Below are 26,936 nucleotides of genomic sequence, written 5' to 3'. Positions count from 1 at the left end.
CGTCCACCTTATGTAATGCTTCTCTACCAGAGGAACTGATGAAAGTCAAGGAGGGGAAACAGCTGGAGGATAGCTGGGGGGTACAAGGGCTGCAGTCAGAATTTGAAACAATCTGCCGAATCCCTGAAGAAATGAGTGAGGTCAAAGCAAAGGTCTTAGTTCCTCAGTACTATTTCAACATCAGAAAATTTGCATTGAGTCCATGATCAAAAGCCCTTCACTGTGTTTTTGTTGCAAGTCAAACCAGTAGCTGGAAGGGTCCTATATTGCTTCTTCATATAATTCTGTGACTGTCTGGTGTCCCTAGCTGGTTTGAAGAGTGGGGTATCTATTGACTTCCCCAAACAAAACAGCATGGTGGGGAGTCTTGTGGATCCCTTCCTTATACAGTACAGTTGTTGCTATATCCCAGTAGCAATTGGAAGCTTCAAAAGAGATGAGGGCTGAATAACATGGTTTCATTTGGATAATGGGTGCTGCTCCTCTGCTGCTTCTAGGCTTTTTAAATTCAGGGGGGAAAAGGCTTTGAACTAGGAGAAGCTGGATGTCAGGCACCTAAACTGCTCTTTTAATTATTTCTGGTTATGAAATTATATGATCTTGGCAACAACAATATCCGCTAATTGTAACTGCTTGTTCTGAATTTGTTACTCAGTTTTAGTTACACAGGCACTAAATGTTCCTCTCAACATATTTTTTCCCTCCCTAGTAACACAATGAATCATGAAGGACATTTTCTCTGAGAGCTGGTGCAGCCCAGACCCAGCTATAGGAAGGGATTAAGTTAGAAACAAATGCATTACAGTCCTGGTTCTGCTGCAAGTACAAACGCTTCACTGGTCAACATTGGTGACTTGTTTATTTGTCTTACCTCCATGTTTCAATACATTCTTTGTGTTTTGGAAGAACTTACACAACCTTAAATACTTGACTGAGTCAAGGCTTGAATGGCTGTGAATTTGGGTGCATGTTATGTCCACAGCCCCACCTACATCACTGAGCCTGTTGGACATGAAGCTGTTATAAGGACTTGGGCAGTAAAAGCCCCAATATTTTTCCATCTATCTGTGTGTTTAGAGCAATGTGGCTGGGCTAATTTTCTCTGGCACCACATTGAACTGGCTCTTGAACTACCAAGAAAACTGTTAATTAGAAAAAGCAAATCAGTTGCACTACCTAGTTATATTTCCAGTGTGTCAGTGGGGAGAAATGTCTTCTTAAAGACATTCTATATCAGGATACATGTTCTGGCAGGGACTGGCTTTGGCTCTGCCAGCCCAGAGGGGCAGAAGTGGACTGTACTGGGTATTGTGGCAGTGTGATAACATTTTTCCTAAGAAACTGGAAACACTGTAATGAAATACAGCCACTCCCAGAGAAACAGGTGGCATCACCATGTGTAGGACCCTAGAGAGGTCTGGGTCATGATCCAGATTGGGGTTGTCTTTTGTCTGGTTTACCATGTGAATAGTCTTATTGTAGAGAGTTGCTGGCAAAAAAAAAATGAGTCTTAATTACAAAAAAAAAAATCAAAGGGAGCTATGCATAAACCAGGAGAAATGCCACCTGTTATGTGGCAAATATAAATGTCTGTCTTCTAGTGTCAACTTGTTCCAGTTGTGTTGGAACATCCCATCTATAACCTGCTACAGTTTCTCTGTTTAAATCATAGGGTCAATTGTGAGATAAATCCATGCACTCACAGCATCTAAAAGGATGAATTGTAAAATATAATCTACACTATCCCTTGAAGTTCCCTCGTTGACTGTTGTGTAGTCCTGTTGCTTTCTTCTGGCTATACTTGGACATCCCAAGAGACAGCTTCCATTTGTGTTAGGAAATCACTCCCACTGCCTCTCTGACAGTCAGTCACCTCATTCTTTACTGTTTACCTTTGGATACTTTGGAAATGTCTTCTCATTTTCAATAACTCTATTTTTTATCTTTCTTCCAGTCAAGTCATCACTATTCAGTAGAAAAGATAACACCAACTCTTTTTAATATGGTCAGTAAGCTTGGGGTCTTTTTATTCCTCATTATTATTTGAAATAAGTATATGAAAAACAAGTTTGAAAACTTTTGCTGTCTAGTATGAAATGTAACTGCATTTCAAGCAAATTCTCTTGCAGACACTATGTATTTATACAGTAGCTGTGCAATTCGTTATTTAGAGATTGATCATCTGGCTACAGGCAAACTTTGACAGCTTTCACATACAGTGCTTTGATTTTCAGTTTATTAGTGGCTTCAGGTACAGAATTCAGATTTATATTGAGGTTTCTTCTGTATGCCTGGTGGATGAGCGTTGTATAAAGTACACTGGTGAGTAGCCCTGAAAGAATCCATTCTAATGCTTGGCTCAAGATGTTAATTGCAACATTGGAAACTCAAAGGCAAATAAAATAACAAGTGTGTTTGTGCCAACAGAAGCCGGTTTGTTTGTTATTCATTCAGTATTAGGTATTCAGCAAGATACAAGACTGGCAAAGACAAAGTTTGTATTCTTATTAGTCATAGAGAGAATTAATATTCATTGTTAAATAAACTCTGACTTTTGACATTCTCCAAACCTCCAGCTCCATCTATATGTTTTGGAGCCAGCTGTGTTGGCTTGACTGCTTGTTATGCCTGTGCTAGCAGAGAAAATAGCATCATAACCTACACTGTTGCTTTGCTTTGTGTATTATGTTGACCTACAGATGTGTATGTTTCTATTCCTGCTCTTGGGAATGTATTGCAACCAAGCTTAGTTTCCTTTGTAAATGTGTTTGATTGGTGATGCTTGGTCCTCCAGGATCAAGCTGTCTGTCTCATTGAGGGTGTCACTTTCACCAGAGTGACTGGCATTTTTCACTCTGTTTAGCCGAGACTGGAGTCGTTCATGTTCTTTTCTCAGCTCTGAGTAGGAATGGGAGAAAGTGTGGAATATTGACGTTGCAGGAAAAGACATGATGAGAATCCCACTGAGGATGCTGCTCAGAGCCACCATCTGGCCTGGGACGCTCCGTGGTACCATATCTCCATACCCCACCGTGGTCATTGAAATGATAGCCCACCAGTAAGAAGCAGGTATGCTTGTAAATTCAAGCACCTTCCCAGATTCGTTCTCGGCGAGATAGACCAAAGGAGAAAACAGAGTGACAGCCACGCACAAGAAGAGTAAGAGCAGCCCAAATTCCCGTGTGCATTTCCGAACTGTGAGGCCCAAAGTCTGCAAGCCCAGGGAGTGTCGGGCAAGGCGCATTACGTACAAGATCCTCAAGGCACGTAAAACCCGTAGCACCAAACTAACCTTCTCCAAATAGGTGTTGCTGCTTGGCCTGTCGTCCTCCTCATTGGAGTCATCCTCTGAGAAGATGAGGGAAATGTAATAGGGTGAAATAGCCAAGAAGTCAATGATGTTTAGGGGTCCTTTGAAGAACTGACACTTGCTCCTTGCCTGGATGAATCGGAGGCAGAACTCCAGGGAAAACCAAGCCACGCAGATGGTCTCTATGACGAAGATGTAATAGCACTTCTGGGAACACTCACCCTGACACAAAACAAAAAGAGAATTAAATAAAAGAACAGTCTGTGAGCCAGCATCCAAAAACACTAAAGAAGAAGCAGTTTGTATCTGCTTGAGTCACTGGCATCAGTAATGAACAAATCCCAGCTAGCAGGTAGTTGTGTGGCAGCCGTCTTTCGGTGGTGTACAGACCATAGTGAGTACTTGAAATATCTGAGTGCTTTTTTTTTAAGTTCCTTTTTCCAGTTCAAATTAATAAAACACGTCTCTGTATAAAGTCTTGGCATGCAGCCTGTAAGGCCAAAGTAGGTCCTGCTTTCTGGTTTCAAACAACTTCAACTCGACTGGTTTATAAGCCTGTACAAAAACCAGTTTCTCTTCAAAAGAAAGAGTAATGTTTGAATGTCTCTGTAAACTTCTGGTTCTGGTCAATGCATGGTGCTTTCATAAATGCTGTGTGATACAATCAAAAGTGGTTCAGAGATTTTTAAAAAATCATCTGGATCCTTGGCTCACTTACAGATAATGTTCCTTTCTGTACATGCAAATGTTTTAATCTAAAGGAAAATAAATATCTACCCGGTAGGTGAAACTTGCCTTGAAGAATCCTCTCCTGGTACTGAGACCCTGTGCTACAAGCAGTATTTTCTCAGTTTTCTTATCTTATTCAATCAAAGGAATTGATTTAGTTGAACTACCTTGGACTCACATTTATTTTCCTGAGCTAAGCTTAAAAAATGAAACTTCTTGAAGCCTATTCCAGTGAAACAAAGAGGCAAAAGTAAATTAACTTGTAATTATTTGGGTAAGCAAAAGAGACTGCACTCTGAGGACACTGAGCTTTTCCCTTTAGCCATAGGCAGCTTCTAGGTTAGATCCATCCAAAGAATGAGCTAACAGATGGACACAGAGGTGTACATGCTGCCTTCTTAGCATCCACAAGTGTCTGCTTGCTTTATTCCAGCTGGCAGGAAACAAACTGGGTCATGCCACAGTATTTTGCCTTAACAGAAGATAAGAAATGTCAATGAAAGCAGCATGTACTGCTTAGCAGCTGGGCACTTCCCCCTGAAAGAAAAACAGTTTTTAAATACTGTTGTTACTGCTTTCCTAAATATCTCATCTAACCTATTGATAAATACATTCCTCTAGCTTTACAGAGCATTAATATGTTCTTCAGAATCCTGTTCTTGTGATTGAACTAAAACTGATTTTTTTTTATTTTCTTTTTTGCTTTGAAGCATTATGAATTAAGTCTGATGAATGGCACCTAACAAGTACTTGTGTGGTATTTTCACAGTGCTATCCTGTTATTTAGGTTTAAGTTCTTGCATATTTGGCTTACAAATACTTGGATGACAGTTCTAAACCAAAACCAGTTCAAGTGATCTTGAGTGTCCCTTGTGACAGAATTCCTGCTCTTTTTGGGAGCAGCAAGTCTTTCTGTTCAGGCAGTGTTTGTGTCATTGGCTACCTGAGGTTCCCTGGGTGAAATGGTAATGCATCCCTTTGCCTGTGTGTTTTACCCTGCCTAACTCACAGATTCCCCTTTCTGCATAGTAGACTGTGATCATCATTTATCTCTTGAAGTAAACAAAACATGACAAAAGGTAGTGAAGTCCTGGCCCTGCTAAAGTTACACATACAGGATCAGGTTATGGACCCCCTTGAAGTCATTGCCATGGCAGTGCCTGCAGTGCATTGATGCTTGCTGAGCTGCTGACTTGGCCTGATGAGCTTGCTTGAAATCAGCAGTTGTGTTGTGCAGTGTTCACTCTTTCTGAGTTGTAAATTATTTGTACTGTGCACAGACCTGCTTGTGGTCACTCTAGTGATGTGGCCTGTGAATTATTCATTGTTTCCATTAAGATTTGTTTTATTTTTTTGTTAACTGGGCTGAATTTCCAGTACACCTGGTAATTATTTACCTTTATCTGTTTATAGGTGATATTGCTCTCAGATCATCATGTAGCTTTCACTATTCCTTCCTTGAAAAATACAAGAAAAGAAATGTTGTTTTCTGGGAGTTTTAATCATTAAGATCTAGGGTGTCTTTTGAACCGAGTGTGAAATTTCAAGGTGTGGCATTGTAAAGACTTGTTGGGATGGTTTTCTTTTCTCTCCATCCTCAGTATTCCCTGTGGAAAGTTATATACATTTAGAGAAAGCAGTTTGTTCAGTCAGCTTTTTAAATAGGTATTCCTTCCAAGCAAACTTCTCAAGAATGTTACTGTGCATTTTTTTCATGCTTTGTGCAGGGTGAAGTCTGACATGTCATGATCTCCTTTCTATGTTTGCCAGTTAACAGTGTTCATGATAACAGTAGTGATGTTAAGTATTTCCTATCAAATAATCTATTTCCTACTTAAATGGGGAGAATTTCACCAATGCTTGTGGAGTGCTTTGATAGTAAGTCCTGCTAAATCAGTATATGGATTATTTCAGAATCATGTCATCCCTACAGATATTAGTATTTTCAAAGCTTTAGAGTAAAAATCAACCTATAGATCAGCAATATGTATATATATTGCTTATGCAGCATACTTGCAAGAAAAGCAAGTAATATTTATGAAGCCATATTGATAAAAGTCCTTGAACCCAGCTAGGAGTCATAATTGAATCACTGTATGCAAGGACTGTTATTCCCAGGCTGCCTTTATGGAAACCAGCTGGCTCATCATCATCAAAAAAAAGAGGATGAACAGAAAGGATCTGAAAGCTGTTCCCAGCTAGATCCACCCTAGATGTAGTAGTAGGGAAAATCAGAGAAGCTGCAGAAAGCAGTATGCTTGACCTGTCCTGATTTTTTTACTCCTATTGGAGTCTTAAAAGAGAGTTTCCTTAAACCTAGGACCTGAACCTGCTGAGCACTCTGCACTCAAAGGACAGGCTGCCAGAACATCATTTTTCACACCAGAAGTGTGTCTAGCAAGCATGGCTGAAGGTCACAATTCACATCTGCTAAACTTACCCTGGCATGTCCAGTTTTGAAATGGCACATGCAAGTACATCCAGTTACTGCTCAAATCCTTCCCTCTGATCTACACACTGTTTTGTGGACAGAGGCCAGTGGCCACTCAAGTGGCAGCAGATGGGATCTGCATTGTGGCTATCGACCTGCCTTCTGCCTGCTTGTGCTACCCCACCCTTGGTAGAGAGTCTTATCTCAGCAAGACTGCTGTTCTCACAGGCTGCCCTTTTGGCTCACTCAGAGAAAAAATATTCAGCCCACTATGTGGAGGATTTAGAAGCAAAACTCTCAGGAATTCTCCTCTCTAAACCCAAGGCTGACATTTCCTGGGCAGAGTGCTGTTTTGTACTTCTCGTGTTCATACATGGGCAGCGTATTCTGAACTACAGCTTCTACCCTATCAATTCCCCCCGTGGAAAAAAATACAAGCTAATGTAATAATGAAAAAACAAGCTTCAGTTCTTGCCCTTTTCTGTCCAATAATCCCAGGTGATGGGTCTACAAGGTGAGGCTGAAGTCTAGCGAGTAGTGAGGCAGATCCAAGACCTCAGTGTAGCAAGCTGAGATATCTAACCAGCTCCCAGCTGTTCTTATCCCAGTTCACAGCAGGAAATGAACAGGGAAGAAATCCCCTTTGGCTGTGAAATGTTGACTCGGTTAGGAAGTGTTGTGCCAATCTGTGTTCCCTGTGCACCTGGCGCTGTGGGGTCCAGCTGCAGTGCTGCAGGTACTGCTGAATCACTGTGACCGCATTGCTGCTGCTCTCTGAATAATTAAACCATGCTCTACTGAATCAAATGATGGTTAGGGAGAACTTGAAAACCCCGTGTTATGGATCATTTCTGTACTTGGATTTATGGTTACAGACTGATGCAATGAAATCAAAAGGTTTACAGCCCACTGAGGAAGAGACTCTAACCTGATTTATAGAGTGATGAATTTGTTAAAGGAGTGCTGCATATTCTGGTCACAGCATGATTTCCCACTCACTTTGCTTTGTGGGAAAGAAGCCTGGACTTATGAAAACATTTACTGCAACTAGTACATTTGAGGAAAAGGCTGAGGGAGCTGGGTCTCTTTAGCTTGGAGGTGAGGAGACTGAGGGGTGACCTCATTCATGTTTACAAATATGTTAAGGGTGACTGTCAGGAGAACAGAGCCAGGCTCTTCTCAGTGATGTCCAACGATAGCACAAGGGGCAACGGGTGCAAACTGGAGCACAGGAGGTTCCACGTAAACACGAGGGAAAAAAATTTCACTGTGAGGGTGACAGCCCTGGGGTAGGCTGCCCAGAGAGGTTGTGGAATCTCCTTCTCTGGAGACATTCAAAACCTGCCTGGACGTGTTCCTGTGTGACCTGCTCTAGGTGATCCTTCTCTGGTAGGGGGGTTGGACTAGATGATCTCTCGAGGTCCCTTCCAACCCCTAAGATTCTGTGATTATATTAATGTGGAAATTAGAACACAGAAGTTATTAGCTCTGTATTCAACACATAATTATCTTCTCTGGAGCAGAAGTGTAACTAAAAGAAAATATTTTAATTGACTTCTAAGCTTGGGTCCTTATTCTGCAAACATCATAAGAATCAGTTTGAAGATTCTGAATTTTATTTAAACCAATTGATGACGCCGTAGTGTTTGTGTTTGGAGAAAGATGTGGAAGCATTCTCTTTTTCCTGGTTTTCTAGGAAGAAATTTAACAGGCTGTCAAATTTTGTAACTGTGAAGAACACTATAATCCAAATTACAAGGTATTTGTATGGTACTTGGGTGGCTGATCTTCAATTTCCAGTTTTGTTGCTCATCAAATCATTTGTCCTGTTACTGTTTCTTCTCTGCTTCTTTCCACACTGTATTGTAAATTCTTGGGAGTGGAAATTACTTCTTACTGTACCTGAGCAGTACAGGGTGTACAGCAGGGTCCCAAATATCATTGAATCTGTCATAGGGAAGATAGTAGTGCTAACAGGAGGTGCTGACACTGTGGGAATAAAGACAACATATGAAGTTCATAGCCCTGATGCTGCAATGAAATTAGCAATTAGATTTGCTCAGAATTAAAATAGCAGATTGTGAATTGGACTGGAGCAGTAGGCAGAGGAGTCCTCAAAGATTTCTGTCTTATTACTAAAAGGAAGTTCAAGGGAGGAAAGCAAACAGGATTTTTTCCTTTTGTAAATATTACAAACTTGAAAGCAGCAAAAGGGAAAAAAAAGGCATGATTTCTAGTGAGGAATGTGTGTACTGGCACATGGAATAGCAGTTGATTGGCTGTTGCAGAGCAGCTGGAACAGCTGGATTTCTCCCCAGGATAGCGTGCAAAGTTGAGACTTACTGCTGTTGGGATATAGCCAAAACTGGATGAACATAAGGCAAACTAATAATGTCTAATTGTGCTTTCTGAACACTGGACCTTGTCCTGGCAGAGCCAGCTTTTGAAAACCACGCAGAATCCATTTACTTTCTGAGTGCAGTGTCCAGACTTCCTAAAGAAAGTAGCTTTTCTGTGTCAGCCAGGGAAAGCTGAGGTACAGATGTTCAGCAGTATCTACCCCCACCCATGCCTCTCTTGGGTTGCATAGGGCAAAACTTCAGAAATGTGAACTTCACTGATGTTGCACGTATTATACAATAAATATGCAATTCTGTTTGTGGATGCTTGGATAATAGTTACTTATAAGCTGTAACTATGAGATCAGAGTCTTAATGGTGCAATTTCAAGGTCAAAGATTTGATGTTACCGACTGGATATACAAACCTCAAAAAAGGCAGATCACATAAAGCAATAATTTCTTTATGTATCAAAGTCCCAGGCTTGAATATTCTGTTGTTTCACAGCTTCTTATTTCTTATACATTTCTTCAATTGTTATTAATTCAACTCAATCGACAAAGCAATTAACCCACCTGGATTGTGCTGTGCCACACACACCTAGTAGACAAGGAGTTTTTTGCTGCTTCAGTGAAGCACATTTTCTGACTTCAAAATGCTGCAGTATTGCCATTGCTGATCAAAACGAGTAGAAGAAATCAGAATTGTACTAGGTGACTAGACAGTTTAGGAGAGTGAGTGTCCCCAGGAAGTGTTCTGATAAGAAGTGTTCTGAGCAGATGCAGTAAAACTAAAGCACATCCAGTTTTATTTTGTTGGAAGTAATTTCAAGTCATATACTAATGTATTTATAGATAGGCATGTGCTCATACACCTTTATAGTATTACACTTTAAAGTGAGCATTAGAAGTGTTTCTGAAAGTCAGAATTTCATTCATTTCTTTGCAATAGAGCAGTCATTCTGGGCCATGCTTTGTGTGGTGGATGCTGGTGCTAGATAGTAAGTTTGGACACCAAGTTTCAGTGAAATACCTCTGCTTTTCAGGTGTTTTCTGAATAGTGACCCACTTCATTAGCAGTGCTCCTTGAAGCAGTACTCATAATCATTGAAAAATTTATTTTTAAGTGGGAAACATTTTGCCCAGGCTAATAAGCTAGAAAACTAGTTTCTGATCAGTATTCAAGACCCCCTTATTTAAAAACTATAAAAATGGTAGCCAGCAGGGCCTATCAAAATCTGGCTGTCATGTTCAATGTACCAGAGGTGATTGCTTCTAACAATTGGCCAAATTACACTTTGCTGAGGAGTTTTACCTTTGCAGACTATGTGAGCAGCAGAACTGGGTTTACACACCTCTCAGTGACACTCTCCATGAGGATTATTATCTCTTCCAGTCACTCCCAAGTTCTTTGAGTTTCCCTTCAATAAGTGGACTAGAGATAATTAGTCATCTGCAGGTTATGGGCAGGGTTGGAGCTTTATATTTGAATTTCTTTGTAATGGATTTAATTGTTTGAGTCCTGAGGATTTTCCTGAACGTTTAGCCTCCTGTGCCTGGGGCTGCTCCCTCTGGGTTAGGATTCATGGCAAGTGCTTATGTGATACACAGTTACAGAATAATTTGCCCATTTATGTGTTTTTCTTTCATATCTCTAATGAGGAGGTTCCTAAATGTCATTTGACACACTCTACAGTGTGCACATGGTACCAGCTATAACAATGTGTTCTTTCAGTTGTGTTCCTGTCTTAAAGCTAACCCTCCCTTCCCCTTTCTGCTGCCCATAGAGGTGACTCCTTCCCTCCCATGTGGTTGCCAGACTGACTGGGCTTCCCTGATGTGGATGCTCTTGTCTTGAACCCTTGCTATCTCTCTCCTGGAGTTTTCATTTCCCCTCGGATGTTGAGGACTCCTGCTTGCTCCTCTGCCTGCCAAGGCAGCTTTTTGCCCTTCTAAGCAGACCTGGTTTAGCAACTGCTAAAAGGACAGGTGATTTTGTGTGCTTGCAGGGTGGCATCAGCCAACCCACAGAGTGAACTGGAAGTCACATTGTCTTATTTTTCCTTTATTTTGATCCTTCTGCTTGAGCTAGAATCTAGCCAGTTCTCTCAATATGGCTGTGATGTTGAGACAGAAGACCCTAGAGTGGTACATATGCAGCTGAGGTAAAGCCTTTTTGTTTGCATTTCATAGAGGATAAATTCAATTTTCAGTGTACGTTTACATACAGAGATTTGGCCAAACTTTAAGAAATTAATGAAGTGCAGGATAGGGCATCTCTGAATTCAGTTACGGAACTAGAGGTTGCTCAGAAATGTCACTGAAAGAATTTGACTGGGTTTTGTCACTGAGCAAACAGATACTGTGTGATCTTTACATTCAGACCACAGCCAAAATTTCAGATTCTGCATGCCTGTCCCAGGTTGCTGGTAAATGTGGCCCCAGTTTGGGATCACTTTCAGAGGTCAGCCAGTGAGCAATTTTAAGTTACAAGTCAAAGCAGTTTGCCTGGGTAAGACTCAACCAAAACTAACAAGTAATATTTGTAGTTAAGTTCTTTGAGATGTTTTGCCCAGTTCTAGCTAAAATGCTCTTTTACAGTCCCAGTAAGGAAATCTTAGGTGTTGCAGGCTGAGAATTTAGGGATGGGAATTTAAGGAATGGAAAAACGATTAGTTAATAGATCATAGTCTGTGCTTTTCCACAAGGCAGGAATATTTTGTCTCATATATTCCCCTATATTTTCTCTGGCATAGTTTTAAATAATTGAAATAATAGGACTTTCAATACTCTGTTCTGAGCTTCTGGCACAATGACAAAGTGCATTAGGCTCGTTCTATAAGTGTAAATTATGTAATGTTTCCAAATATTTGGACAAATGTGGTCCTTTGCTCAAGTTCATCTTTCATCCTCTCTTCTGCACTTTGAACATACTTGCTTTTGAGCTTGTTTCAGTCCAGTTTGCTTGTTTTTAAAGTAGTGATGTATATGCAAACCTCGAAGTAGTAAAGCCACCAGTGTTTTATAGGAAATCCAGAACAGCAGCTACACTGCAGCTACCAGATACACTTACAACCTTCAACATGCTTTCCTTTCTAACATATGGGCAATTATTTTTAAAACACACAACATGTTACATCTAGCTGAGCTCTGAAACATTATGTGCTTGTTCTTTGGCATGAAAAGTATTTATAAAAGCTTTTTCTGGACTGGTTGGGAAATGAAGATAAAATGTATCAGGCTTCTTCCATTAACAAAGTTAGTAGGAAGCACTTGCTAGAGCAGAGTTTGTAATGGTTTTGCATCTAACTGTAAGAAGGATGTTCTATATTTAAAGCACTTCATTGGAAGAAGCATTGGAACAGTGTCACAGTTTTTCCTGCCAAAAGGGAATAGCTGTGGAAGGCTGCAGGAGCACCAGACTTACTAAAAGGTAATAGTCTTCCTATGCAAATGTAAGTTAATATTCAAGGGGTTAAATGGAACAGGGAATGATTTAAAATTTCAGCTTATGTTTTTTTATTCAAAGATATCAAATATCATGTATCTTCACTATGACTGCTGCTTTGAATTGCTGCTTCAGCAATAAAATATATACAGACTTTTGTGCATGCCATGCTGTGCTATAAATACAAAAATGACTTGATTCATCTGTTTACAGTACTCCGAGAACTCTTATCTTACAGCAGGGGTTGGGGCAGGGAGTTTATTTGACCTGGATTTCTTCCACACTTTTGGAAGGGCAGTTTGCAAATGAAGTGCAGGATTAGTTAAAGAGATTAGTCAAGGTTATCTGATAAATTTGGACATTACTACTTCTGAAGTAACTTTGGATTGTTACTTTCCTCCCTTTTAATTAGCATCACAAATCTTTTCAATGCTGAACTACTCACAAACATGTTACAGAGAAGATCCCTCACGGATCATACGGGCTTGATTAATTTGCCCAGAATTACTGTGGATGACTTACTTGAAAAGGGTTTAATTGCAGTTAGCAGGTCAGCTAGCATTTGGCATTACTCCTGCAATATGTATCTATATATGCAGGCAAATCCAGAGTTCTATAAGCATGGAATTAGGATTTTTGGAGGCACAGCTTGAAGAATTAGTATTTGTAGCTCACATACTTGACAAAAATAGTTCACACATCCTTTATGCAACTATTGAAATGGAACATTATTACAGAGGAAAAATTAGTGACTCTTCCTCTTTAAAGATTTGACTTTGTTAGCACAAGGGGAAGGCATTTGGCCATGTTTGAAAGTAAAGGTGTCAGAGAAAAATATTTTTTTAGCTGTTGTGTCCAAATGAGATTGTTTGTAACTAGAAAGTAAAGCATGTTGAAGGGAAAACTCCACAATGTTAGTTTGAGAGTCCCAGAGCTAACAAGTTAAAATAACTTACAAAAACAACTGCTTCTTCAGTAGGAAAAACAATTCTGCATTAAAATGTGGTTTAACACAGAAAAGTGTCTTTTCTGTCCAGGAGCTCTCTCCTTTATTTTACCTGACAACTAGTAAAATATTTTGTTTACATTGTTCTTAATTGAATATCACTTTGAAACTGATAGAAGTAATTTAAGCCACTTTTGTATTTTCTGCTATAGATTGTTTCATTATCAGCAACAGTTTTGAACCTCATAACTATGAATTTTCTGTATATTTTTTATCTTTCTAATGATGTATGCCTAGGAAGACAATTTTCTTTTAATTCTGTGGTTAGACCAGTTAAAGAGGACTTACTTACCCTGTCTTCTTCAGCTCTTAAGTCTGGCATAGTGCTAACACAAAGGCTTATAGCTGTGGTGGCCACAAAGAGAATGGAGAGACAAGCAAAGACTTTGCCTGGGACTCCTGACTGGGGATTTTCCACCATATCTCTGAGTCTGTTCATAAATTGTCCAAACTTGGTTTTCTCATCCAAGACACATGTAGTGTCTTCGGTCCTCCGGAGCTCCTCTTCTTTGCGTACCTCAGCCAACTCTTGCAGTTTTTGAAATAGTTTTCGAAAGCAGCAGTTCTCCAGGTTGGATTCCTCAATCCCCCAGTATCTCAGCTCCTCCTGAAAAGACAAGGCACATGTGTCTCTTAAGAGCATCAGCTTCCCTGCTGCTAGAAAGCTGACAATCATCCCAAAAGCGTTGGGGTTTCTGTCGAAGAAGAATTCATGGGTGTCTTCATCGTAATCGTCGCACAGCTGAATTATTTCTTCATAGCTGCTGCAAAACTTTAGTTTGCTCAGTCTGGTCAAGGGAAATTCATCTAAAGTGCTCCAAGGTAGCAGGTACTTGATGCCTCCGACATTTATCATGATCTCTGTTTTTAGATCCACTGCAGAGACTTGATCAGGGTGGTAAATCCTCCTGGCTCTTCGGTAATAGACCCCTTTGACAGAAGGGATTTCAACAGTGACAGGAAAGAAGTGGCCCAAGGAATTACAAGAAGTGTAGCTAATGTTACTATAGTCTTGGTCACTGCCTCCGGAGAGAATAGGCATCTCTAGGAGTTCTCACTGGGACATCTGAAATGGCATCAGAGCAGGGTCATCTGTCAGCCAAAAGATGTGGGAAGGAGGAGAAAACATAGGAGAGGTTATTGCAAGAGAAAAGGTGTTTCAGGCTACTTTCCTAAATCACCAAATTAGTGAGTGGCTGTTTTGTAGCTAGAAGTCACCTCTATGCTTCTTCCTGAAATCTGCAGCCTGTGAGTGCGATTTGCTTTGCAGCCTCATTGGTTGTCTGGCAACACAGACACGGAGGAGCCTCATTCACAGCTATTGCAAGGGCCGGGTGCCTGCAAAGCCCAACCTGAACGCATCGGGCTCTTCTCTGCCACATCTCCCTCATCAGCAGGTTGTTCTATTTCTAGTGATCGTTGTGTTGCTTTCTCATTTCTATACACCCTGAAATACATGCTAACTCAGCTAGGCTGCTTAATAGTGACTAGAGTTAGAGTGGTCAATTACCTGCCATCCGCTGGCTGTGAAGTTCTTAATTGCTTTGACTTGAATGCTCAGATTGCAATTCCTCTTCCTTTCACTGCATGCCTGTTTTGCCTGCCTCTCGGGGCTTTGGCAAGGATTAGCTAGTAGATGTTTGTGAAATGCTACAGGAGGTAAACTGCTGTATAACTGATGACAATTCTTATCATCCCGGTCTCGTGTCACTCCAAATTACTGAGAAGATATAAGGAACATTTGCCCACCCTGGAGAAAACTTTGTTAAGCAGACTGAAAGCGAAGTATTTTATCAGCATGGAGGGGGGGAGAAGCAATTGAAAGTCACCCCCCCTCTGTTTTTAATTTCAGGAACAAACCCCTGGTCTTGTCATAATCTCTTACGGAGTCAAAGGCATTCATTACCCCAAGTCAGTGAGCTGCAAAAATTGCAAGGAAACTTCCCTGAAGTTACTTACCAGGGCGCCACGGGCTGCTGCCCGGAGCCTGGCTTCCCTGCAGGTGAGGAACACACACGTGCCGCGCTCTGATCCGCTGTCCTCGGAGTTACAGTCCCGCAGAAAGACCTGGGGGTATTTTACAGTATTGTTTACATGAAAAATCACTGTAGTTCTCTGGAGATTGCAGTCTCTTCCCTCTTCCTCTTTCTGTCCTCCTTTCCTGGAAAGGGAAAATACTCGCATATGTTCATGTGATATATGTTGTACTAATAGATCCTCTGCAAAGGAGACGGCGTCCTAAGTGACAGCTCCTCTTCTGGTCTCCTGGGGCTTCCTGATGAAATATGCTGAGTGAGAACTGGTGGATCCTGCCCTCTCCCTGTCTCTCCTCTGCTTCCCTTGGGACTGTCAGTGTGGTCCTGGAAGAGGAGGGGAGAGGGAAGGGGGAAGGGCTTAGAAATAATCTCTCTGGCATCACTCTGTCTATTCAGCAGGCAGCAACTGGGTAAGAACATGGAGTACAAGGACAGTCTCCAACTAATGAGGTTTCATAATAAGTAAATTCTGTCAAACCTACTTAATAAAACCATTTCAATGCCTATTAACTCCTCCTATTGTAGTTATTCCACAGTTGCTTGCTCTGGAGGCACAAGTCAAATTCCTCAGCAGCAGTTTCTGTGTCCTGCATCCCTCTTGAAATTAGGATTTGCTCTTAAATATCCCTAGGGAGAGAGGGGAAGTTTGTTTGGTCCACGAGTGCTGGGCCTCAGCATTCCTTTGGCTACTAAGGATATGCTCTTCTACCATAAAAAAAAGGGATCTCTATCTTGCAAAGAATAGGTGCTGAGTTCTCCCTTTTCCACATCTGCAGTGCTTTTCCAACAGCCAAGAACTTTCTCCTCTCTTCTTTACTGATGATGGGAAATTAAACATAATCCTTCTCTCACTCTTCTCATAGCTGAGGGGGAGGGGTGAGCTTGCTGTAATGCCAGTAGTTCTTGGACTGCCTCAGTGTAGAATTGGGATGATATGGATTTGACCCATATTCTACTCACTTGGCCTCAGTCAATGTGTTGAAGAACCCTATGATCGGATCCTGTTCTCAAGTACCCTCTGAGGAACTGTCAAATGCAGTAAGAGATGCCTTAACTTATGTCTATAGCCAGGGTGGCTGGAAGCACTAAACCTGGATCCTATTACTAGAGTGGTGTGTGAATCTCTAGGATTTACATGTCCCAGTGTGAGTGTGAAGGTCATGTGGAGAAGCACTAATGAGTTTGGGTCACAGAGCTGCTTTTCTGCCACATGCACAGCAGGTACAAGGTGCAGGTGATCTCCTTGCTTGCACTATGCTCCTCACCCTGGCACCGGACATGGGGCTTGTGCCCTGCTGAACTGCTGCGCCTCAGAAGCAGATGCTGCAGCTGTTGGTCAGCACTGAGAAGTGCTGTGGCACAGCCTAAGATGGGAAATCTTTGCTAATTGGACATTTCAGCACATCTCTTTTGACCCACATGGTGCCCAGAAGATTAACTGTTTATCAGGCTTCGCCACTGGGGTTTTCACTCAAGTCCTAATTATGCCATCCACAAAGACCAGATAGATGCCTGAAGGCAGCTGAGTTCTGGGAGCATAGCTCAAAATCACTTAAATCCCACCACCTTTGTGCAAAAGGCAGTTTGCTCTGCCTATCAGTCTTTCTTACGGATTATTTTTGCAAAGAAAAAGCAAACCTATTCTAATTACTTTTGGATGGATTGTTTCACAAAAGGACAAAACCAATTAGCATTTCCTTCTTACCTTGTGACGCCCTTGTGTGGTGTTGCTAAAGGTTATATTTCTGAAATGAGAAGGTAAATACATCCAAAAAGAGTAAATTTTTTTTGCATAATTGAGGTTTGAGTGTTATTTACAGGAAATACATATATTCTCATATTTAAGACTTTGCTTGAAAATACTAGGCACCCTAATCATTGCCTTATGGGGATGTGCAGTAGTGTCTGTAGCTAGATCAGGACCTTGTTGCCAGCTAGATCTGTGCAAGCCTCTGTCAGTCAATACTTAAGAGTCATCTGTCTTCATAAATAAGACCAAAAAAAGGGATAGAAATATTTTTATCTTGATTTTATTAATGGGATATGAAGGCACAGAGAAGATAATTCCTTTTTTCTGGTATCTGAGGAAGCCAGGCCCTGAATGCAGCTCTGAAGATATTAAAGATAAATCTTACCACCCTGGCCAGTCTCTGACTTGTGTTCTTCTGGACCTGCTACCATGTCTGTAGGAGATCCTCCTGAGTAGTGGGGTATCTAAAACTGTTAATGCTGACACCACAAACCAAAATCTCTCCCTGAATGCAAAAGCATTCCTACTGAATCCCAGTTCAAACACACACAACAGAGAACCTATCAGGCTGCTGGGAAACCTTGTGGATGTGGCAGTGCAGTTATGGTCATGTCCCTGTGACATGCAGAGGAGAATCTGGTAAGAGACATCCATTGTGGTGAGCAGACTGTTCTTAGTTCAATAATGAAATAACTTACAGGGCTGTTAGTTAGATATAACAGTTAACTGCTGTAGAAAACAGGAAAGCCTGTGAATGTCACTGGCTTGCATACCCGTGATTCCATCTCCTCTATTTTGTTCTCAGCAGTTGTGCCCGAGTCCTGCATCACGCAGCAGCTCCACACAGAGTACAGTCATACAGAAGAACTAAGCAGTTTTTTCAACAAGCACATAATAAAAAGCTAGAATTTATTGGAACAGGATGTCCTGGTAGCCAAAACTGTAAAGTAATCAGAAAAAGGCTGAGCAAATTTATGTAGGGAAAGTCCACCAGGCAGATCTTATGTCTGGCATGGTCATTAGTAACCTCCACGTTGCTTGGCAGCAGGGAGATATTTTGATGGGAATACCACAATATATGTGCTTTCCCTGTCCTGTTTTTTCCTAGATTTTTGATAGATAATGTACATGGGGGCTGCACAGACTCTGGTGTGACCCTATGGAGATGTTCTTACGCTGAGAAACCTGAGGAGAGTGGCCTAGGCTCTGCTAGTGTGGTCATGCATTTCTGGGTTGATTACTTGCTGCTCCTCTGTTTCTCTGTCAGAACAGCAAGAAAGAGCTGAAGACAAATCTCTGATTATGTATGCGTGTGCATGTATATATATTCAAGACTAATGATGTCTGTATATAATGGGCAATCTCACAAAGGGTTAGATGGTACACTTTGAAATTGTATGGGCTTGCACATCTTCCAATCATTCTGCAGGGAACAGGCATGTAATTTAATAAAGGCACTGTTGTCAGTCTTCCTCCCTTCCCAGCTGGGCTTTTTGTAATGCTTTAATATAATACAAAGATAATTACTGTGCCTGGTATCTATAACAGAAGATGTATCTCAGGCTTTTAAAGCCAGAGAGAAAACAAAAGTGTAAATCAAAAGAATTATTTAAGGAAATATGGATGCACTGGAGAAGAGGAGAAAGAATAAGAATGAAAGAATTTAATTTTAAAAACTTGTACTGACTTCATTCATTGGTTTAGAAATTAGCACAGTGCTGAATCTTCACTGGGTGCAATTTCATTATAAAATTATTGAATATTGTTTCTTTTATCAATGTAGCATGTAGCCTTTTGAAGGCTAATTCTCTAAGCCTCAGCCAATAGAAGGACCTGGCCTTTCCCAAGTTCTTTATGCCATGTGAATTCTTATAATAAATGAAATATTTTTTCATTTATTTGCAAAATCATTGACATGGGATTGAAAAGAGCGTTTTAATACTCAAAAATGAGTTTAAATGTTTCCATTGTGTTCACAGGTGGCTAACACTTCTGGAAGTAATTGGATTTAGATGGCTTTGTTCCATGGAAATTCAGCATCTTTTCAGATCCTTCTATTACTCACCGGGCGTAAAGAATAGCTTGGCCTTCTTTTCTCAGTTTAATTATGACATTACATATTGCAAGGTAAACTTTCAGAATTTATGCCAACATTTTCTTCAGTTCAGCAATGTTAGCTTCATGTTCCTGTTTATTTCCTCATAATTTGTCTTTATGGAGCAATAGAAATACCCTTTCTTGCCAAATGCCTAGCTTGTATGGATAATTAAGTTGACAGTAAAGGGCCAGATTCACCTTTTCATTATTCAGGTCTTATCAAGTTGCAGCATTATTGATTCCAGTAGAATAATGCTGCAGGTTTCTAGGGTATGTGGTAAATCAGGCAATGGGTACCCTTGATTTGTTAAGCACTTTTATAATATATTGCTAGTTCTTCCTAGGCCTTAAAAGCCCAGTCATGATCCATGCTCCTGTTGTGCCACAAATTGTCTTGGAAGACTGAGTCACACACTGTTGGCAGTGTTTTATTCCTTATTTCCATCCTTGTCTTTGTAAAACTGTTTCTTTTTTCTCTGACAAGTTTGGTGAAAGCCAAAAGGAGCCACTTCTCATTAAGCAAAATACCACTAAAGCAAACGAACTATTTGGAGAATTTCTTTGCTGTGTAAATGTAAAATAAGGTTCATGATACGTAACACACAAATGTTGCTGTTCTTTGATTCTTCTCCATGCATGAGGGCTCAACCTAGAAATTAACTTCAGATAGTTTCCCAAAGTTTTCTGTGCTCATTTCCTCTGGATTGTCTAGAAAATAAGTATAATTTCATAAGTTAATGGCCAGTACCTGAGGAAAGTAATTTCAAATGGATAATCATTCCAATGTCTATCTGAATGAATTTTGCATAAGGGCTGAATCACTTTGGTTTAACAGGTTGGGGGGGATTAAAATGTTGTGTGACATGGGCAGAGGAAATGAGAGCTGAATGCCAGGGCTTAAAGCTGAGTGCTCCACGTAGCAAGAGACTTATTAAGTGAGAGAGACCCAGGTAACGTGAAGAGTCACGCTTTACAGGAAGACAAGCTCAAGTCTTTCATAACCAGATCTGGAGAATAACTCCCTTGTGATTGCATGTCTGCTGATCAGTCTCACCCTGAGCACTGCACAAAAGTTGAGCATTTGAGGAAGAAGTTTTTCTGCCGTCTCTGGGCCCTGGTCCGTTTGCAGTTTTCAAATGGAAAGCAGAAACAGTGTTAAAATTGCATTAGCTACCGTGACAAAGTGCCAGATTAAAATGTGAATTGCCAAGCAGGTGAGCTGGGTTTGAATACTGAATGCTGTCGATTTTTTTTTTCCCTCTCTCCTGTTAGAATTTATATCTTGAATCATTTAAAACTAGTGAAGGAAGGTATGAGAATTTTTTTTTATAGCTGTTACTGGTGAGATTGATTACTTCATCTTGGTTGCTTTTTTCTAATACCATACTATTCAAATGAATTACCATACAAATCCAGGTCTCCCTTTATGATACACTGAGTGTCAAAAAAAAGAATCATTCCAATTATATTTCTTCCCAAATCTCAAGACCTTGTGTTAAAAAGCAATATACATAAATGATGTTGTGCATATAGTACCACCCATTTGTTAAAAAGTATCCTTAAGCTCTTCTTAATAACTTAGCTAATTTCTCATTGACACCTGTGTGTATTTTAATCAATGAAATGTTAGCCTCCTTCAGGCTACAATATAAAGATATGATTTGATCATACTAGTATGAAACTAGTAGAAAGAGACTATGTGCTTGCGTTGTGATCACTGCAAACCCATGAGAAGATCCCCATCCGTTGGGCCCTGGGTAAGCGTTTTGCTTTCCTGTTTCAGAGGAAGGGAGAGGATTTTGCCTTCTCGAGCTGGTTCTGGAAATTCCACCATCTGATTTGAAGACAACTTTATTAGGCTGACACTGAACATCTTTTAAAAGCCCACCATCAGGTGACAAACAAAGCTTTTCCCTCAAATATCCTTCCTTGTCAGACCCATTTTTCACTCTTGGTGACAATAAATACTCTTTGCAGGTTCATATTTCAAAAGTGAATTAAGAGGTGCAGAGCCATTTTCAAAAATAACCCCTGGGTTTGCTCTTTGCTCCCTACAAACTCTTTCCCCCTTGTTTGGAAATTCCCACTAGAAACTCAGGGACAGACCTCTCTCAGCATACAGACCTACAGGGCTTCCTCAGTGAAAAGCTCCTGTCCTGCTGTCAATAGTTAAGTGTTTTCCACTTGTCACTGATCTCTGGCTGCTACATCAGCCCTTCACGTAGAGGAACTTTTGGATTGCTTTAAGGTACCAGAGGAGCTGGCTTGGCAGTGGCACAGGGATTAGGAAGGTACAGGTGCTCTTTGTGAGCTTCCCTGCCTGAAGCTGACATTCTGGGCCATTACCTTTTGCAAACTGATCACTTTGTTCTCAATCCATATTCCCTACCTCCTCCTAGCTTACCAAGTCAGGAGGACTTACCAGTCCTGCAAGTGCTGAGATACTGGAGGGGAAAAATCAGCAGAAAGTGTTTGATTCACCGTAATCTTAAAATTATCAGCATCCTGATTTAGAAATGGTCTGACTGAGGTGGTGGGGCAGTGATGGATCTGTGATTCATGTTGATAACCCAGCTTTTGCTGTAAACACTGCAAGGATGCATTAGTTGATGTTCATATCAAGGGAAATGTCTGGCATCATAGATAGAGACAGAGAAGGAGCTAGAGGGATTAGAGGAAACGTTAGGCATTAATAAAATCAGGCTGAACCCAGGGAAAAACCAACTTGTGTGTCCACTATGGGGGACTAATCTAAAGAAAAACAGCCATAAAGTAGGAAAATTTTGGTTTTATAATATGATGGGTAGCATAAAGCAAAACATAAAATTACTCCATTCATGTAGCCCATCCACCAAACGAATCAAGATGCTTGTAGAGATATTTAAAAGAGGATGCTATGAGTCATGGATTAAATGGAAGTCATGTTAAAGTTTCAGTTCCTGTGACTTTGGATTTCATTGTTTGAAAAAGATTTGCAGAATTTGAAAGAAGTGGCCTTGGCAAAGTAATTTAAAGATGTGAATGTTCTGTTTAATGAAAAAAAAAAAAGTCAAAAGAATAATAGAAAAACTTAAAAGATTATTAGTGATACAACTATCCACAGTTGTTGAATGGGTGTTAATATGAAGCAAAAGGAAATATTGCTTTGAGTGATTTGGGTACAGACACAAAAATTGCAGTTTGAGTGCTTGGGCTAGACAATAGAAAATGTCTTAACTGAAAAGGTCACTTAGGCTCCTAAAGGGAGAGGAGCTTTTCTGCCGAAGCTGCTCCTCTTCCCATAGGTTTTGTCCTGTCAGGAGGTGCTAGCAGTCAGTGGCTGGGTCAGATGAGTACAAGCCCTCGAGGTAAGCAGGAGAGAATGTTGTTAGAGAGAATGATTTTTAGACTTGGGTCAAATAAGGCCAAGGTACGCTGCTGTGAACTGTAGAAGTAATGGTCCTGGAGGGCTGATCAGACAGAGGAGGCATTGGAAAATGCCACTAGCCTCCAGTCCTTCACTGAGGTGCCTCCTGAAGCTGTGACCACAGGAGATACTTGTGTAGAAGCTGGCTGCACATGTTGGGTACTCTTGGGTATTGCCCCGGTATTCTCCCCATGCTGAGGGGGAAGCTGGGTGGAAACTCGAACACCCCCTACTCTCCCTTAAGCAGTACAAACACCAGTCAGAGCATTTTCACATTCACTGCTCTCATTTGTGCTTTAAAACCTCTTGCATGGAGCTTGAATGACAGATACTCCTGTTTCTGCAGTGCTTTCTTCCTGGTCCCTTTCAATAATTCATATTCATCTACACCTCATCCCTGTGCTCCTTTTCATTGCTCCTTTGCTAATTAACCAACAGGACATGAGAGGCATGTGAGATGCTGAGCTATTGTTGTGGTTCAAAATACCCCTGATGTTTGAGTGAGGTAACTGAATTACTGCTTGGTCTCTTGTTGCTTGCCTGGGAAAGAAACAGGCAGTTGAGTTACATATAAACATATGGCAGCAAGCAAGATAGAAAGCAGAATTTGAAGGCTGGTTTTGGCTGTAACATTTTTTTCATGTACTGAAGTCAGAATTCCTGTAGTTCATTTTAGCCTTTTCACCTGTAAAAACACTATGAACATGTCTCCATGCACCCCTTGTCTTGAGGTAAGCAGATATTGCATTTAGTTGAAGTGTTTTTACCCTCAGAAAAAATTTCTTAAGTTAGACATGGGCTGCAGAAGCTGTAAATCCTTGGTAGTTTTACATTAGTACATACATTTTGTTCACAGACTGTGCCCAGGACAATTTTTGTCCCCAAGATCTGGCTGTTTAGGTCTTCCCTTTTGTAGAAAGACTTACATAAATAGTGGCACTTGGCATAGATCCATCTCACTTAATGAAGGAGACTGATTTGAAATGCATTCATTCCAGGCTATTTATTTGGATAGCGGAAAAGAAACTTCTTAGGGAATGACAGAGATCCCAGACAGGCTGGCTCTCCTGTTGCCTGTCCTTCTCTACAGGGTATATAGCTGGCCTAAAGGGACTGGTTTCCATCCTTAATGACCTCCATTAGATAACTAAGCTCAATGGACCAGGCTTTGTGCGTGGTTGATGATTTTCCATCTAGTGATATTTAATCTGCGGAAGGGATTAGAATTATGGAAAGATTTTTATTAAAATTAAATAACCCAAATTATTACAAGCTCAAAGTAATGCAGGCAGCAAAGTATCAGTGAACTTTCTCTGGTATCACTCTTGATGGGCTCCTTCGTCTCCCTGGTTCCTAATCATATACCTATTGAGTTTTTGTAGTTCTCCACACTCCAGTTGCTGCTGTGGGTTATTGATGCTGCTGTTCTGTACTGTACTGCAGTAACTGCCCTTCTCAGAGGAACTTTCAACAGCCTTTCAGGAGTCATCTCAGGGTAGCAGTCCATGTTGACAGAACCAGGCAATACAGTGCATCCTTTTGTTCATTAGGTGACAGTATAGTGTATTATTGCTTGTGTTCTCCTCTGAGCCCTACTGATCATGTGCTACTGCAGGAGCTGGTAAAATCAATGCAGGTACTTACTCCTCTCATCTGTAAATGCATCAGCAGATAACAACAGGGAGAGTACTTGAGGTGATGTGATCTAAACACGAGATTAGCAGAGGGCAACAGCTGAAAGGACAGTCTGCTGAACAGTGACTAAGGAAAAAATCTGTACTACTCTGCTCAGCACCTCTGATTCCCTTCTTGTACTCAGAGGCAGAAGTGCTGCTGGTACTGGCAATGCTGCTCTCCTCCACCTTTAGGGAAGCAATCCTCCTGGCAGAAGAGCAGTCACATCCTCTTACTTTTTTGTGTGTTGTCAGCAGAATTGGTCACAAAGTTCAGGCAGAGTTTGGTGATGAACAAGAGCTAAAAGGGACCCAAGGGCATGGAGGGCATAGCTTGGACTATAGTGCAGGCTCTTTGTTACCCATGATAGGAGAAGGGGAGAACTAACACTGGCTGAAAAAATCAAAAGTGGTATAATGTTTTCTTTGGTTTAGGATGAGATCTGAATTTTAAGAAACAGCTTTGTGAAGCTTCATATTCCAACATATTTTGGCTGGCTGCAGGGCTTTGGAGGGACAAGTAGGTTCCAGATCCACATTCTGGTAGGGCTCATAATTATTTTACTGTAACAGAAGTGTTGTTATTTTCATGTAAACTGATATTATTTCATAATTCACATTCTAACTCAAAGCAAGAAGTGTTTCAGGGTATTGTAATACACCACCTCTTCAGGGCATCCACCTTGCCATGTTCTTTCTGGGATATTTTTGCTGTATTTCTAGCAAAACCCAATGAATATTGTGTAGAAATCAATGCTGCCCTTCTGGTATCTGAAACAAGAATGCTTTGCTATATTACTTGGTCATTAGGGGTGTTGCAGCTGAGCTTAAGAATCCAGGAAGAAGACTTGAACACTCTCTTGTTTGGTAAAAACACAGGACAAACAGATGGTCTGTGTCTCAGAAAACTCACCCTTGAAATAGATGCAACGGACTAAGCCAAGCACTGTGGGTTTGTTTGGACTTCAGTATCGTATGGAAACATTTACCATTTTCAAGGCAAAATCAGGTCTCTGGTTTCACTGGCTCTTGAGTGAATTCCCATAATTGTCATTAACTGGCCTGTTGCCTGATACATATAATTTAAAGGCCAAATCCTGTTTTCCTCTGTCCCAGCATTACTCTGTTCAGTCATACTGGATGCTGTCCTGTTAATTATGAGTAGAAAATATTCATGTGGACTTGACAAGCAAAATCTGTCAGTGCTTGTTGGAGAAAAATATGGACCATATGTTTTCAGGCCAAGGCCAAAGCTGAATGTTTTAGACTACAGTAAAGAAATGCTGAGCTGCAGATCATACGTAGAAAAGTCTGTGGAGAAGTGTTGGTATCATTCATATCTTCAGCTTTAAATTGACTTCAGGCAGTAAGAGTCTTTGGCTGGTATTAGTGTATCTTAAGCTAATGAGCCCTTTGAATTGCAGTCCCTCCTAGAGCCTATTTACAATGACTTACTTGGTTAATGGTTATATGTTTGAACCTCATCCTTGAATAATAAATCCCACTGATAATTCTGTGCTTTTCTGAAGCTTGGTCCTGTTAGATTCACACCGTGAATCTCCCCTAGGGTGTCTTTATAGGAAGAGTAGCTTGCAGTTATGTTATCAGAAGCTACACAACTTAATAAAAGATTCAGTAGTCTTTAAAATGCCTAGTTTTAAAAATAGTTAAATTTCATTACATTTACAACTCTAATAAAAAGTTAAGTGCAACAATTATTGTTTGTTCGATGACTGTTTTGATTTTATGTGCCAAATACATGGAATTTATTAGAAAGGGCAAACTCATCTGACTGGAGATAGAAGCATTCCTGTATCCTTGTATTCACATTAAATTCAAGTTTTTAAAAATCAATTTTTAATTACTGAGCCCAAGCATGCCCAGAATACAGAATGCTGAGTTACTAATGGCTCTCTTGGTGTTACTGGCATAGCGAAGCGCTTGTGACCATCTCACCCAGCCCCACTGCTTGTTCCTCAATTCCAGACTGTCCTTTATCATGCCCTGCATAGGACAACGTTCTGGACAACGTGTCACAATATCAGAAAACATTTTCCTTCTTTTCTCTATATATACTTGGCTACAGTTAAGTTATTTTAGGTTGACTTAAGAATGAGAATAGAATCTATCCATTCTTCTGATTTTAGGCAGATTTTAGGCATCTTTTAGTATGAACGTGGACTCTTCAAAAATACTGTTTCATGACTAACTCATTTAAGATGTTATATTCATGAGAAAGTACCAAAAAGTGCCAGTTGGCTTATTATTAACATCTTCATGATATTAGTCGTAAAAGAAAAAAATGTGATGCAGTTGTTTGGTGGGGTTTTTTTCGTTTGATAATTTTTATGCAGAAATCTTAACCTCCTCAATTAGTTGCCTTGCAGTTCAATACATTATTATCAGGAAAGTGATCTTATTGCTGTGCCTTGTGGCATTTGTTTCAAATAAAGACAAGGGGGGGGGAAAGGGCAAATTCATGTGTGGATAGATTAGCTTTGAGAGTACATGAGACCATTCCCATAGTTCCATCTTCTTAAAGCAGTTACCCATCCTGTTGGATGGGTTCAAGGAAACCTAATTTCAGTCCTTCAAAATTTTATCTGTGTCGTAGCTTTCCTTTGTTACCTGAGGATATCAAATAACATGTTTGAGTTTAACCTCATTTTTGCTTCCTGAGGCTCCTGCTCCCCCAGGCATGCACTTAAAGAT

The 26,936-nt window shown here is 40.6% G+C and overlaps 1 protein-coding gene across 2 annotated transcripts; it reads right to left on the bottom strand.

The window, feature by feature from the left end:
- Positions 1-2,090: 2,090 nt before the first annotated feature.
- On the bottom strand, positions 2,091-15,259 carry KCNG4 (potassium voltage-gated channel modifier subfamily G member 4). Of its 2 annotated transcripts, none has more exons than XM_051629544.1 (3): positions 15,222-15,259; positions 13,555-14,354; positions 2,091-3,532 (listed from the first exon to the last, which is right to left on the bottom strand). In XM_051629544.1, exons 2-3 carry the CDS (start codon positions 14,302-14,304, stop codon positions 2,747-2,749), a joined length of 1,536 nt encoding a protein of 511 aa, XP_051485504.1. In that variant the 5' UTR covers positions 14,305-14,354; positions 15,222-15,259; the 3' UTR covers positions 2,091-2,746. The 2 variants fall into 2 exon arrangements, with proteins under 2 accessions (XP_051485504.1, XP_051485503.1); XM_051629543.1 differs by lacking the exon at positions 15,222-15,259 and adding an exon at positions 14,773-14,813.
- Positions 15,260-26,936: the final 11,677 nt, after the last annotated feature.

This window comes from Apus apus, chromosome 11 (genome assembly GCF_020740795.1).
Source record: "Apus apus isolate bApuApu2 chromosome 11, bApuApu2.pri.cur, whole genome shotgun sequence".
Lineage (NCBI taxonomy): Eukaryota > Metazoa > Chordata > Aves > Apodiformes > Apodidae > Apus > Apus apus.
Note: the sequence above shows the minus strand (reverse complement) of the source record. Positions and strands in the feature narration are given on the sequence as shown.

Coding starts and splice junctions, on each gene's coding strand:
- KCNG4 (XM_051629544.1), bottom strand. CDS start 14,304: ATGCCTATTCTCTCCGGAGGCAGTGACCAAGACTATAGTAACATTAGC. Junction 3,533..13,554: donor TAAGAGCTGAAGAAGACAGG/GTAAGTAAGTCC, acceptor GTTTTGTGTCAG/GGTGAGTGTTCCCAGAAGTG.